A 15,000-nucleotide genomic window follows, 5' to 3' on the forward strand; every position below is an offset into this window, starting at 1 on the left:
TGGCCTTCTGTCCGAGGCTCTTGAACATGCGTTTCCAGTGTTCCTCCCGCGTGTAGCAGAGCCCGCTGTTCACCTTGACCACCACGTTTCCATCGCTGACCTCGGTGAGTGACCTCAGGCCCAACCAATGCACCGCCGTGTTCAAGATAATCACACTGTAACCCCTGAAATGGACACACACACACACGTACATGTATGCACACACACACACACACACACACACACACACACACACACACACACACGCACACTTAACCTCTGTAATAGACACATATACATGTATGCACAACACGCACACCTAAAGGAGAATTCCATGCTATAGAAGGCTTTCTTACCTTTAGTTGTAGTCGTTACGTCCCCCACCAAAGAGGTCCATGGTGTTATTTTGTGCATTATTGGCTATTTCCCCTACCATAAGCCCTCAATGGGGGTTGGGTTTTTGCGCTAATTCACTTATTTCCGTCGAAATAAGTAGTAAAGTGTGCCGCTTGGGATACTATTTACATTATGAAGAGAAGATATATACAAAAGAAAAATATTTTTGAGCGATGGAAATAAGCACCCCCAATGCCCCATTAAATGTAATGCAATTCAATTCAATTCATTGAGGGCTTATGGTATGGGAAATAGCCAATAATGCGCTTTTGCACAAAATAACACCTTTTTGGTCGGGTGACGTAACAACTACAAAGAAAGGAAAAGAAAGCCTTCTATAGTACGGAATTATCCTTTAACCTCTGCAATAGACATATATACATGTATGCACACTGTCAGTATGGCCAGCTATAATTAGTTCTGTTTATATTTGGTATTATCTGTTTGTTGTTTCCTGTGTTCTAAGGTGGAGAGTTGATGAGAGGAGGAGGAGGAGGAGACCTGCATGTGCCATCAGGAGACTGATTACTGGAGAGTGCCTATTGGTTGTATGCTGTGGGGGAGAATTGCTCCTCTCCACGGATTGGCCGGCTCTGACGAGGCCCTATGACACCAGCAGTGTGGATTGGGTGGTGGCCACACCCGGTCTGCTATAAAGCTCAGTCACAAACATCTCTCCTGTAAGGAGGACTGTCATATTTTAAAGGTTAGAGCCGGTATGTTAACCAGTTCCATAGTTTTGAACACAAGGGCTATAGTGTAGCTGATCTTAAACCACCAAACCTGAGACATATAGGTATTGTGTTTGTGAATCAGTGGACAGGTTAACACAACTCTTCTTTACTTTCAAACTCAGAGTAATAACCCAACAACCGGAGGAGAAGCAGCAACATCATACACTCATCTTGTATATCAGACTGAAGTACTAGATCCCAGATAATCCCCCCCAATCATCACAAGGAATGCAGGAACATGCAATGAGCGCAGCACCATCGAACAGCTGTCAGCGAGACGTCATAACAGGGTAGGTAGAAGCTCATTTAAATATACAAGGGGAATTAAATTTGCCCAGTCTTTGAACATTTTTATAAAATATGTTGAAAAAGTGGCTGATCATGGGCAAGTTAGTATAGTGCTGTATTAATCTATTTCTATCTATTTTATTGTCTTTTGTTTATTGATCTATGATGGCCGGTTGTAATGTAAATGTCATTAGTATTGTGATGTTGGTACACACATGTTCTTCTTATCATAATGCTGTAACTATTTATTTATTTATTTTGATCACAGTGGAATTAAGTCCTCTGACTTTTTGTGCAATCCTGATAATTCTGTACTGCTCTTCTATGAATTGTACCATGACTATATCACTAAATCAAATCAAAATCAGCTTCAGGGCAGCAGGGAATCTGTCCCCCTGTCCTCTCACCACAACATGCGACCATCCTGTCCACTTCTTCATTTGGGATAAGTTTTTGAGTTCTGTTTTTGATTAGTGTTTTATTGTTTGTATAGTTGTTGTTTGCAGATCTACAAGCTCATAGCATGCCACCGAGTGGCACGCTATACGAGCTTATAGGTCTGCTATTTTTTTGAAAAATCAAAGAACCACTGACATAGAAACATAGCTTTTTTTTTGAAAACTGTCTGGATGTAGAAGACCTTTTTTAAAAAAATCTGATCTCAGGTCTGTATACCCAACATGACAGCCATCTAAACTAAACATGCTTTCAAGAATGTTTTTGAAAACATTTGAAGAGAGAAATAGACTATCTACCCGAAGTGTGTGTGTGTGTGTGTGTGTGTGTGTGTGTGTGTGTGTGTGTGTGTGTGTGTGTGTGTGTGTGTGTGTGTGTGTGTGTGTGTGTGTGTGTGTGTGTGTGTGTGTGTGTGTGTGCGTACCAGTAGTACCTGTGTGAACTTCGTCCTCTGATCAGCTCCAGGTTTTCAAACACAGACAGGGAGTCCAGTTCAGCGGGCCATGACTGGATCAGCATGTAACCTACACACACACACACACACACACACACACACACACACACACACACACACACACACACCACATTTTAGTTGATTCAATCAACCATTTATTTAGTCAACTAAAATCCTATGATATTCAGTCAGCTAAAACTGGTCTAAAACATTTCAAATGACTTTAAAATATGATTGAGACTTTAAATGGAATTTTATTAAAAAGACTATTATTATTATTATTATTATTTATGACTAAATCTGCATCAAACTTTTCTGTCAAAATGAATGTATAATCAATAGCAGCAGCACTACACCAGTGTGGCCAGAGGAGGGCAGTGTTAATCCACGCATAAACTTGAGAGAACACTTGGCTACTAACTTGAACTTCTGGGGCCAACATTTGTCTTAAACTGCTGTTCTACAAGCTCACAATGTTGTATGTTTATTGATGAATTGAGTATAAGGAAGGACCACAATGGAAAGGGGTAATTTTGTGTTAACCTTCTGTGCTTAAACAGTATTCAATCCTTTTATTTATTTTTATTTTTTGAGTGGTGCAACCACTCTAAGGAACAGCAATGTCCGTGTTCACCTATGTACCTATGTGTCCGCCTATGTGTTGAGCACGAGTATGACTATTAGTACCAGTAGGGGCGCTGTTGTGTGATTTTTTTTGTTGTAAAACCAGCCATTTTTCTTTAAAAAAAAAAAAAAAATTTATCCCACGATTTTGTAACCCAGTTTTTCTTATCACCCAGTGCCAATTATCTAATGTAATCCTGGGCGCTACACTTCCTCTGCCAACCTGGGGGGGCAGCGGACTGACCTCATGCCTCCTTCTATGCATGAGGAGTCCAAGCTGCTTCTTTTCACCTGACAGAGGGGAATTTCCCCAGCCGGACATAGCGCGTGGAAGGGACACGTTATTCCGACCAGTTCCTTTCCCCTCCATCAGGCGCCCCGGCTGGCCAGGGGGAGGTAGTTTTAGAGACCAGGATTACGGCATGTTTTTGTGAGGGTATCTACCCTAGGGGACACGGGGAGAACATGCAAACTCCACACAGAAAGGCCCTATCGCCAACCCCCGCCTCGGGTATGGGCACTGATGACGCGGAGGAGGGAACACGCCGCCAGTGCCCACAGCGTCCCCAGCGGGAATCGAACCCAGGACCTTCTAGCTGTGAGGCGACAGCACTACCAACTGTGCCACCGTGCCACCCAAACCAGCCATTTTTCAATATCAGATTATACTTTTTCATAGGTAGCTTCATAGACTTATATTATTATTTAATAACATTTATAAAAACATACCAGTGATTTCTTTAACAGTTCTGAAGTACTCCAGCTTGGCAGTATCCATCGGTGGTACGTTGTAAAACCTGTCCCTGTTTGAACCAATCACAAGACAGCTTACTGGAAAGGCAATCCAACCACAATCCACCTTATACTGTGGCGGGTCAATCACCACAGACCTAATTGTTAAGGTTTAATCACAACATGATGACAAGTAAGCCTTGCCGAGCCATGAGGCCTATCTCCTGTTTCTGTAGCGTGAGGCAGCTTGATGTACAAGTATGACAGATCAAAGTGATTGATAAGGAGGATGACAGATCAAAGTGATTGATAAGGAGGAGGATGACAGATCAAAGTGATTGATAAGGAGGATGACAGATCAAAGTGATTGATAAGGAGGAGGGTGACAGATCAAAGTGATTGATGAGGAGGATGACAGATCAAAGTGATTGATAAGGAGGAGGATGACAGATCAAAGTGATTGATAAGGGGTGGATGACAGATCAAAGTGATTGATAAGGGGTGGATGACAGATCAAAGTGATTGATAAGGGGGGTGACAGATCAAAGTGATTGATAAGGAGGATGACAGATCAAAGTGATTGATAAGGAGGATGACAGATCAAAGTGATTGATAAGGAGGAGGATGACAGATCAAAGTGATTGATAAGGAGGATGACAGATCAAAGTGATTGATAAGGAGGATGACAGATCAAAGTGATTGATAAGGAGGAGGATGACAGATCAAAGTGATTGATAAGGGGGGGTGACAGATCAAAGTGATTGATAAGGGGGGTGGTTGACAGATCAAAGTGATTGATAAGGGGTGGATGACAGATCAAAGTGATTGATAAGGGGTGGATGACAGATCAAAGTGATTGATAAGGGGTGGATGACAGATCAAAGTGATTGATAAGGAGGAGGATGACAGATCAAAGTGATTGATAAGGGGGGGGTGACAGATCAAAGTGATTGATAAGGGGGGGTGACAGATCAAAGTGATTGATAAGGGGTGGATGACAGATCAAAGTATTTGATAAGGGGGGGTGACAGATCAAAGTGATTGATAAGGGGTGGATGACAGATCAAAGTGATTGATAAGGGGCGGTGACATCATACCCCGCGAAGGATGTGGGCAGCAGGGACACGGCTCCGTTGATCTTGGTGCAGTTCCTGAAGGACTCGATGTTGGAGTCGTTGATGGCGATCGCGTCGCTTAGAGAGCCCACCCCGATCCCATCACACACTGTAGGAGAGAGAGAGGTTTAATCACACACTGTAGGGGAGAGAGGTTTACACACTGTAGGAGAGAGAGGTTTACACATCACACACTGTAGGGGAGAGAGGTTTACACACTGTAGGGAAGAGAGGTTTACACACTGTAGGGAAGAGAGGTTTACACACTGTAGGGGAGAGAGGTTTACACACTGTAGGGAAGAGAGGTTTACACACTGTAGGGAAGAGAGGTTTACACATCACACACTGTAGGGGAGAGAGAGGTTTACACACTGTAGGAGAGAGAGGTTTAGAGAGAGCTGACCCCTATCCCGTCACACACTGTAGGGGAGAGACATTTTGTATACATGTGAGGACTTGAAAGGGAACATTCTGCATAATGATCTACTTAGTTTTACTTTCGAGCGAAACATGTCAGTACGTTTTCCACCACTGGTCCTGCACCGTTCTTATTAGCCTGGGCACCGTTTCATTCTGGGTATAAATTATGATCCGGTCGGGAGTGGATGATATCGTTACGTCATTTTGTAGTATTGTTTTGTAGTCGACAGGCAGGATCAATGAAACGGAACTTCCTTTTCCCTCAAACCGATTTTTCTCAATAAAAGCTGCAGGCTACGAGAGCTTTTATTGTTATTCTTCCAGGTTTGAAGGAAAAGGAAGTTCCGTTTGATTGTACACCTGCCTGTGTCGACAAGCTTGGATTGTGTCTGATTTATTTAAACGGTAGTATTTTGCTTACAACAAATGACCCTAACCCTAGGGTAGGTACCCTCACAAAAAACATGCAGTAATCCTGGTCACTAAACTGCCTCCCCCTGGCCAGCCGGGGCGCCTGATGGAGGGGAAAGGAACTGGTTGGAATAACGTGTTCCTTCCACGCGCTATACGTCCAACCAGGGAAACTCCCCCCTGTCAGGTGTAAAGGAGCAACTTGGACACTCAGGCATGAAGGAAGCATGAGTTCAAGTCCGTTGCTCTCCCCTTGTCCCCCATATATGGGGACTAGGTTGGTGGAGGGTGTGTAGAGCCCAGGATCACATTAGATGACTGGCATTGACAATGAAAATGACAGAGAGTCACACACTGACCTTTGGGACAAACTCCGTCACATTTCCTGCAGCGTTGGACTCTTCCCTCCTCCTCCACCTCGTAACTTCCTGGACTGCACGCTCGCACACACATCCCCTGGTCTGTCACCACATAGTTATCTGTAACACACACATACACATGTATTCATGTAATCGCACGGATGTTTGTTAAATAACCAACGACGGACTGACATTTAATCATGATATCAACATTGCTGTCTCGTCTGTGTGTGTGGCTGCGTGTGATTGTGTGTACATGAGTGAGTGCGTTATTTTCATGTGTGTGTGTGTGCGTGTGTGTGTGTGTGTGTGTGTGTGTGTGTGTGCGTGTGTGTGTGTGTGTGTGTGTGTGTGTGTGTGTGTGCGTGCGTGTGTGTGTGTGTGTGTGTGCGTGTGTGTGTGTGTGTGTGTGTGTGCGTGCGTGCGTGCGTGTGTGTGTGTGTGCGTGTGTGTGTGTGTGTGTGTGTGTGTGTGTGTGTGTGCGTGCGTGCGTGCGTGTGTGTGTGTGTGTGTGTGTGTGCGTGCGTGCGTGCGTGCGTGCGTGCGTGTGTGTGTGTGTGTGTGTGTGTGTGTGTGTGTGTGTGTGTGTGTGTGTGTGTGTGTGTGTGTGTGTGTGTGTGTGTGTGTGTGTGTGTGTGTGTGTGTGTGTGTGTGTGTGTGTGTGTGTGAGTGTGTGTGTGTGTGTGTGTGTGTGTGTGTGTGTGTGTGTGTGTGTGTGTGTGTGTGTGTGTGTGTGTGTGTGTGTGTGTGTGTGTGTGTGTGTGCGTGTGTGTGTGTGTCTCACGTGGACATGTCGTCACACACGTGGATCCAAAGGTGTACTTGGCCAGCGGGTTCAGAACCACCTGGTAGGAGTTCTTATTGTAGGTCATCAGGGGAGGACAACTGTCCTTACATGTTCCCTCATCACTGAAAGACCTGCACGCCTGCAGAGAGAGAGAGAGAGAGACAGAGAGAGAGACAGAGAGAGGGAGGGAGAGAGAGAGAGAGAGAGAGAGAGAGAGAGAGGGAGAGGGAGAGGGAGAGAGACAAATGGAGAGAGAGAGAGATTGATAGAAATGAATTAATTCTACTATTCTGCCAACAGTGAGGCAAAGTAGACCGGATTATCGTGGGCCCAGCTGAAGAAGATTGCTCAAAACAGAGTCCGATGGCGGGGTGTGATTGCGGCCCTATGCTCCACCTATAGGAGCCTACAGGAATAAGTCAAAGTAAGTCAAATTCTGCCAACAAAATGTGGAATATATGCCCTACCACCACCAGTGAGTGAATCGTTGCCTAATGCCTATAGTGCTCAGCTGTGAAAATAACTTAACTCATAAACCAGCTAAATGGAAAAAGCGGCACTCCAAAATAAAATATACAATTTATCATGTTTATCTGAGAATGCTGACGTGTTTCGGCAGTAGCCTTCTTCTTCAGAGTAGACTAAAAAGGTTTTTGTCTGCTCTGACTAATATTTTGTGTGTGGGTGCGTGCGCGTATGTACATGCATGCATCCATGCGTGGTGTGTGAATGTGTATGTATGTTCATGTATTGTCTATGTACCAGACAGTCACATGGTGTGTGCGTGTGCATGTGTAATGTGTTGACCACAGTCTGGAAGAGGCATTCCTTATACCAGGGTGCTTAAGTACCAGCGTCTTAAGGATGCTATTATACAGCTTGGCTACAAATGTAAACTATTTGCCTGCAATCTGCATGCCTGCAGATTGCAGGCCGAGAGCTGATCAGGCATCGGCATAATTCTGTTCAGTGTCTGCAATAATTGGCAGTCGCCATATATGGAGAAGGCGATGCTTTCTGTACCCGTGATCTGTATCCTGAAGCACTTGTTGTAGAGTTTTTTCAAGTTTGCGCATCCACTATTGTTTGTGTTCAAGAATTCCTTGTAAAATGTGGCTAAATTTGACTGAGGGACTGCCATTGGATCATTTTGAATTTTCAAATGAAAGCAGGGAATCATAGCTTCAAATTGACATATTGGTTGTTCAGTTTGACCCAGCAGTTTTGGAGATATGGCTTATAGAGTAATGTCTTGCAGAAAACAGCGAGTTGAGAAAACAGGCTTGAAAGGTTCACTTCTGTGGTCTCTAACGTTACACCTATAGCTACTGTACATGTTTAAGCATTTATTTCATATTTACATGTCGCTGTCAGCTCTGGCACTTATTTCAGACATGCTCTAGTATGTGAAGAGTCTGTCTGTGCAATTAACTCATGGTGAAAAGCATGGAGTTTGTGCGATGGCCGGCTCTCAGTCAAATCTGGCCACAAATGTGAATGTACCAGACAGTCTGCGGCTGTGGGACCCGTACAGTAATGTATTGTGTACAGTATGTACAGTACCAGACAGTCTGCGGCGCTGGGACCGGTACAGCCGGCCGCACAGTGTTCGTTACAACATTCACCAGGAGAAAAGCCTCGACACCTCCTGCTGCACTGGTCTGCACACACCATGCTGGTTACTATGGAGACACAGAGACACACACACACCATGCTGGTTACTATGGAGACACAAAGACACACACACACCATGCTGGTTACTATGGAAACACATACAACAACACAAAGAGAGAAAGGTTCATAAACATCATACATTTAAAGATAATTCAAAGTTGCCCTTTGAGGTTACTTAGCGTCAGCTGCCTTTAGTAATGTTTTGTTGACCCAAATGTTGGAGGAAAGCGTGGTTTCCAGTAAGTTTCAGTACAGTATGTTGATGTTTTTGTTACGTTAGGTTTCTTATTAACTACCATAGAATAAGGGCCTTTCTCCCATTGTTTATATTGTGTTTAGTTTCCAAGATCGCTACACAGCCTGTAGGAGCGCCTGTTGCACAATACTCGATGTACGAAAATACTCCTTTGGCTAAATCCGGCCTTAGCCACTTGCCCAAAATGTGCCCAAATGTGCTGACCTCATCACATTTGTGATGACGGCTATGGGCATGTTTAGGCAAAGGAGTGTTTTTTGTGCAAAACTTTACCTAAACTATTAGTTAAGACCCACTTACATGTCTGGCAGTGCTGAGGTCCTGCTGACCAGCACGAACCGTTGTAACAACTGGAGTCACACTTTACACCTGCAGACACACACACACACACACACACACACACACACACACACACACACACACACACACACACACACACACACACACACACACACACACACACACCCACACACGTCAATGTCAACATTCAGGAGTACAGAATAGACTAGCGTCGCAGTCCCGCCCCCTTTCATGACGACGCCAGGCCCAGGAAATGAATCCCAATGCATTTTTCCCTCATAGACATTTCAACACGTATTTATTTAAAGACCTTTTAAGCGTCGTACGAAGCCAACTCGAGTCGTGATAAATCATGACAATACAAACACAATATTTTGGACCAAACAAATAATTACAAAGAAGAAAAACAACAAAAGAAAAGTGTTGTAATAACCTGCCGTTTCTTTCTACTTTATAATTCTTTGTTTGGTCCAAAACATTGCGTTTATTGTCATGATTTGTCACGACAAGACTTGGCTTTGTCCGCGGCGTAAACGTCTTTAAAGAAATACTTTCTAAAAAGTCTATGAGGAAAATGAACGGGGATTTATTTTCCGGGTCTCTCGAGGTGGCGGGGCTGCAACGCTAGAGAGAGGAGAGGAAAAGGGAGGAGAGAGCTAAGGAAAGGAGACGAGAGGAGGAGAGGAGAAGACAGCTAGGAGAGGAGGCGTGTCGTGTCGTACAGTGTCGCGCGAATCCGGTCATGTTCAGATGCATTGTGGGACTTGCAGTTCTGTCCACGATGGCCGCCCACTGAATGGTGTCCAGGTGGCACAGCAGGGGGTTGTTGGAGATCCTCACCCCTCCCCTCAGGATCTCTGAGGACACACAAACATACACGCGTCATGCAGGATAGTGTGTGTGTGTGTGTGTGTGTGTGTGTGTGTGTGTGTGTGTGTGTGTGTGTGTGTGTGTGTGTGTGTGTGTGTGTGTGTGTGTGTGTGTGTGTGTGTGTGTGTGTGTGTGTGTGTGTGTGTGTGTGTGTGTGCGCGCGTGTGCGTGCGTGCGTGCGTGCGTGCGTGCGTGCGTGCGTGCGTACCCGTCAGTGCGGTCAGCTGCAGCTGCCTCAGGCCGTGCGTGTAGTTGTGTGTGTTGGGCGACGTCATGTTCTTCTCGTAGTTGGACAGAATGGAGAGAGCGTATTGGCCGCTCAGGAGGGCGTGGCCTCTGATCAGCCTCAGGTTGACCAATGGGACGACGGGTGCCTTGTTCAGGGCGATGAGCACGTACCCGCCCACTTCCTGGATGGTCTGAGAGAGACAGGAAGAGGGAGAAAGTATCAAAAAGTATCAAAAAGTACAACAAATGGCATATTCTTTATAATATCAATGAATAGGTTATAGGTTTCTGGTTTAACCCTTTTGGTGTTTAAAGCATTATGTTATGCTTTATAGCTATTGAAAAATAGCAGATCTACAAGCTCGTAGCGCGCCACCGAGTGGCGCGCTACGAGCTTGTAGGTCTGCTATTTTTTGAAGAACCACGTCTGACATAGAAACATGGCTTTTTCAGAAAACTGTCAGGATGTATAGAAGACATTTTTAGAATCTGATCTCAGGTCAGAATGCGTTAAGGACTTCAGTGTTTCGTACGATACAATTGTATAGTACAAAACAAAGAATGTTTGTTTTTGCCATCTTTGTTGGAGAGTCTGAGCAATTAAGGTCATTACACATTGGCGAATTAGCGACGCGATGCGAATAAGCGATCTGAAAATGCAAAATATTGCATGTTGCAGTTCGCCTGCGAATCTCTGCAAAATACGACACCAGAGCGAATAAATGAAGAGCGAAAACGGTCGCATTTTCGCACATTCGCACATTCGCCACTGATGTGGAAGCTTGCATGGACTTCAATTGTTTGTTTTTTAAATGCGAATTATTCGCACGAATATATCGCGTCGCCAATTCGCCAGTGTGTAAGGACCTTTAAGTTTTAGTTTATTTTATGCCAGTGTTAGTTGGATAGGACTAGATAGTTTAAGTGTAGCCTAGGCAGGCTACTATTGTTAGGTTTCTGGTTTAGGTTTAGGTTTATTCTAAGTGGGGAACAAAGAACCTTTTTTTGCATGGTGGGGAACATAGAACCTGGGGAACATTAGCCTGGGCACCATTTCATTTAGGGTGTATGACCCTGTCGGGAGCGGATGATATCGTTACGTCATGTTGTAGTATTGTTTTGTAGTCATCAGGATGATATCGTTACGTCATGTTGTAGTATTGTTTTGTAGTCATCAGGATGATATCGTTACGTCATGTTGTAGTATTGTTTTGTAGTCATCAGGATGATATCGTTACGTCATGTTGTAGTGTTGTTTTGTAGTCATCAGGATGATATCGTTACGTCATGTTGTAGTATTGTTTTGTAGTCATCAGGATGATATCGTTACGTCATGTTGTAGTATTGTTTTGTAGTCATCAGGATGATATCGTTACGTCATGTTGTAGTGTTGTTTTGTAGTCATCAGGATGATATCGTTACGTCATGTTGTAGTATTGTTTTGTAGTCATCAGGATTATATCGTTACGTCATGTTGTAGTGTTGTTTTGTAGTCATCAGGATGATATCGTTACGTCATGTTGTAGTGTTGTTTTGTAGTCATCAGGATGATATCGTTACGTCATGTTGTAGTGTTGTTTTGTAGTCATCAGGATAATATCGTTACGTCATGTTGTAGTGTTGTTTTGTAGTCATCAGGATGATATCGTTACGTCATGTTGTAGTATTGTTTTGTAGTCAACAGGATGATATCGTTACGTCATGTTGTAGTATTGTTTTGTAGTCAACAGGATGATATCGTTACGTCATGTTGTAGTATTGTTTTGTAGTCAACAGGATGATATCGTTACGTCATGTTGTAGTATTGTTTTGTAGTCATCAGGATGATATCGTTACGTCATGTTGTAGTATTGTTTTGTAGTCATCAGGATGATATCGTTACGTCATGTTGTAGTATTGTTTTGTAGTCATCAGGATGATATCGTTACGTCATGTTGTAGTATTGTTTTGTAGTCATCAGGATGATATCGTTACGTCATGTTGTAGTATTGTTTTGTAGTCATCAGGATGATATCGTTACGTCATGTTGTAGTATTGTTTTGTAGTCGACAGGCAGGAACAACTTCCTTTTCCCTCAAACCAATTATTCTCAATAAAAGCTACAGGCTACGAGAGCTTTTATTGAGAGGGAAAAGGAAGGAACCTTCCTTTTCCCTCAATAAAGTTGACGCCTGTTGTTCCTGCCTGTCGACTACAAAACAATACTACAACATGACATAACGATATCATCCGCTCCCGACAGGATCATACGGACTTTTGAAACAGAGACCAGGCTTTCCTCCGAGGTGGTGGAAAGGCCTGGTGAGGCCAGGTTAGGGGAACATCGCCCTAATTACTAGTGAAAGTAGGAGAGGAGAGGAGGTCACCTGCAGGAAGGAGAGGTCGTGGTATTCCTCGGTGTAGGTCACCTCCAGGTTCTCCAGGACGACCTTACAGTTGCCGAACATCTTCACCATGTTGCCATAGTGATCGTCTGCCCGCCCCAGCTTGGTCAGGTGGTTACTGGTACCCTGACACACTGGCAGAGAGAGGAGAGAGAGAGAGTGTGTCCATGTTAATTCCCAATCCGTTATTTATATTTTTTATAGGACACGTAGAGAGGAGAGAGAGAGAGAGAGAGAGAGAGAGAGAGTCCATGTTTACAGTTTTCTTCTCCCAATCTTTCATTCATTTAGACCTGACGTCGAATAAATTAAATAAAGTCTTCTGAAAGAATATATATTCAAAGATTTGTGCCGCATTTTCACGAAAATAAATAAATAGCAGACCTACAGTACAAGCTTGTAGATCTGCTATTTTGCGTACGTGCGTGCGTGCATAGCTTGGAACAGTTATGCTCTGTGTGCATTCCTATTGGCTGAACGCCTGCTGTGATGTCACAACAAAAACACAGCTGCATGGGGACCGCCCACTGTCTTAAACCTCTGAGGGACATAAAGGTCCTTTATGTATTCAGCATTTGAGCTGAATTTGTTGTCCATTTGGTTGGACCCTGTAAGGGTCCATTTGGTTACCCAAACACACGTGTTGTCAACTTGTAGATCGTCTATTTAATTTTAAGTATGCCATAAACTCCGACCCTAAACCCTAAACCTAATCTTTAAATGTCTCCTCCTAATCACAACCTGAATATTTTTCTAATCACAAACCTATCTCTATTTATTTTTTTCTATTTTCCATTTCTCATATTCTGCTACGTATTAGACCTCACAAGTATAGTATAATGCATCAGTAAATGTACGCACGCACGAACGCACGCACACACACACGGCGCACATCATTTCCAGTTACTGTAGGTGTGAATCACTTCGGTTATCGCTTCATCTTCTTTTCATCTTTCGTTTATTAGGATTATGTTTTTTGGCTTTATACAGGCATTTCAAGAAAGTTATCACTTCATCTAAACTGCTTTGTTTTTTATTAGACACTTGCTTTTGGCACGGTAACTCGCTTTCCCGTGTAATTCATCTTGTATAAACGTGCCAAAATTCGTGCCGCCATTATTCTTCTGTTGGTGTTCACTCTTGTTTTAGGGCTGGCAGGTGTGTGTGTGCCATTCAGTCACAGGTATGTGGACCTGAAAAGGTGGCTGAAAACAATTCAAATCTGTAATCATGAGTAACTATCAGCACTATTTAGTATTCATCACCGGTGTCATTTCTCACTTCACTTTGCAGTTGTTCTGTCCCCTGTACCATGTCGATCTGTTCCTGTATTGTATTGTATTGTATTGTATTGTGCTGTGTTTTGGTATGGACGTAGTGTTGGGTGCTTGTTGTACATTATGCACACATGGCATCAACGCATGGTGTTGTGTGCAGGCACACTACACTTTGTCCTTCTTTATCATTCATTTTTAAGAGCCTGCCCAACAGGGACTACAGATGAAATTTAGCTTCGGCTAACTCTGGCCCATTTTACATTGATGTGAAAACTGACATGTTGATTAATGAGCTTTGTCCCTGTCAAATAAATAAATAATGAATGAATGACATCTGAGGAGCGAGCATGAAACACTTTGTTCAGTTTGTTTTGTACTCCCAAGCGTGAACACGCCACGTCTTTTCGACCCGTCAGGATAAGGTCCCGTGCAGTTCTTTAACAGAGGTATTTCGCAACAACCACCGGTGCAGTGGAAACATGAATGAACGGGACCTCTAAATATTCTCGACTTTCCGCGATTCTGCCAATAATCATATTCTTTAACCCATTCTGAACGGGAACCCATTTTGGTGATAGCATCATGTTATGCTTTAGCTATTGAAAAATAGCAGATCTACAAGCTCATAGCGCGCCACCGAGTGGCGCGCTACGAGCTTGTAGGTCTGCTATTTTTTGAAAAATCGAAGAACGACTGACATTTTTAGAATCTGATCTCAGGTCAGAATGGGTTTCATCAGACCAGTGTGTCCCAGTGGAAACCTCGTATGAATCTGATCTCAGGGCAGAATGGGTTAAGACACGCATCCGAGTTTTTTTACGGGGTCAAACAAAGAAGCATGTGACGTCTATCCCCTTCTTCCATTGGCTCATGCTAGGACACGACGTATAGGCCTGTAAGAAGAACAGGGCAACATAAGGTGTTTTTAGCCCATATAGAGGGTGCATCTCCACACAGGAGAAATCACAAAGATGCGTTTTGCCCGCGAGCGGCAGGAGTCCACTCCTGTTTTTTTAGAGACAGCTGGTGGATGGAAATCCGGTTTCCGGGTTTTGTGGCCTGACGGACGCGGCAAAGTTGCAATGCCAATCCAGCCGGACAGCGCGTCACGGTGTTCGACTCCCGATCCCGACGAACCTTTGCTGCGTGTCAGTCTTTCACGTTTCATGTCAACTTTAGTGAACTTATACTGTATACTGTGCACTGTCAAAATAAAGGCGCGAAAGAACTAAAAATATATCTGAAAATAAAATAAA

At 43.8% G+C, this 15,000-nt stretch overlaps 1 protein-coding gene across 6 annotated transcripts in view; it reads right to left on the reverse strand.

Annotated features, from left to right (window-relative positions):
- Window positions 1–15,000, reverse strand: part of LOC308336550 (melanoma receptor tyrosine-protein kinase-like) — a 51,488-nt gene that overhangs the window by 19,043 nt on the left and 17,445 nt on the right. For all 6 annotated transcript variants that reach the window (XM_080793946.1, XM_080793945.1, XM_080793947.1 and 3 more), the window contains exons 2-12: window positions 12,450–12,601; window positions 10,064–10,274; window positions 9,708–9,842; window positions 8,986–9,054; window positions 8,319–8,437; window positions 6,753–6,894; window positions 5,969–6,088; window positions 4,761–4,887; window positions 3,661–3,734; window positions 2,287–2,377; window positions 1–164 (exon numbers count right to left, since the gene is read on the reverse strand). The exon at window positions 1–164 is cut by the window's left edge and continues 33 nt beyond it. In XM_080793946.1, the coding sequence (XP_080650072.1) occupies window positions 1–164; window positions 2,287–2,377; window positions 3,661–3,734; window positions 4,761–4,887; window positions 5,969–6,088; window positions 6,753–6,894; window positions 8,319–8,437; window positions 8,986–9,054; window positions 9,708–9,842; window positions 10,064–10,274; window positions 12,450–12,601 (1,404 nt within the window). The remainder of the gene's footprint in view (window positions 165–2,286; window positions 2,378–3,660; window positions 3,735–4,760; window positions 4,888–5,968; window positions 6,089–6,752; window positions 6,895–8,318; window positions 8,438–8,985; window positions 9,055–9,707; window positions 9,843–10,063; window positions 10,275–12,449; window positions 12,602–15,000) is intronic.

This window comes from Protomyctophum bolini (genome assembly GCF_963924005.1).
Source record: "Protomyctophum bolini genome assembly, chromosome: 21".
In the NCBI taxonomy this organism is placed as follows: Eukaryota; Metazoa; Chordata; class Actinopteri; order Myctophiformes; family Myctophidae; genus Protomyctophum; species Protomyctophum bolini.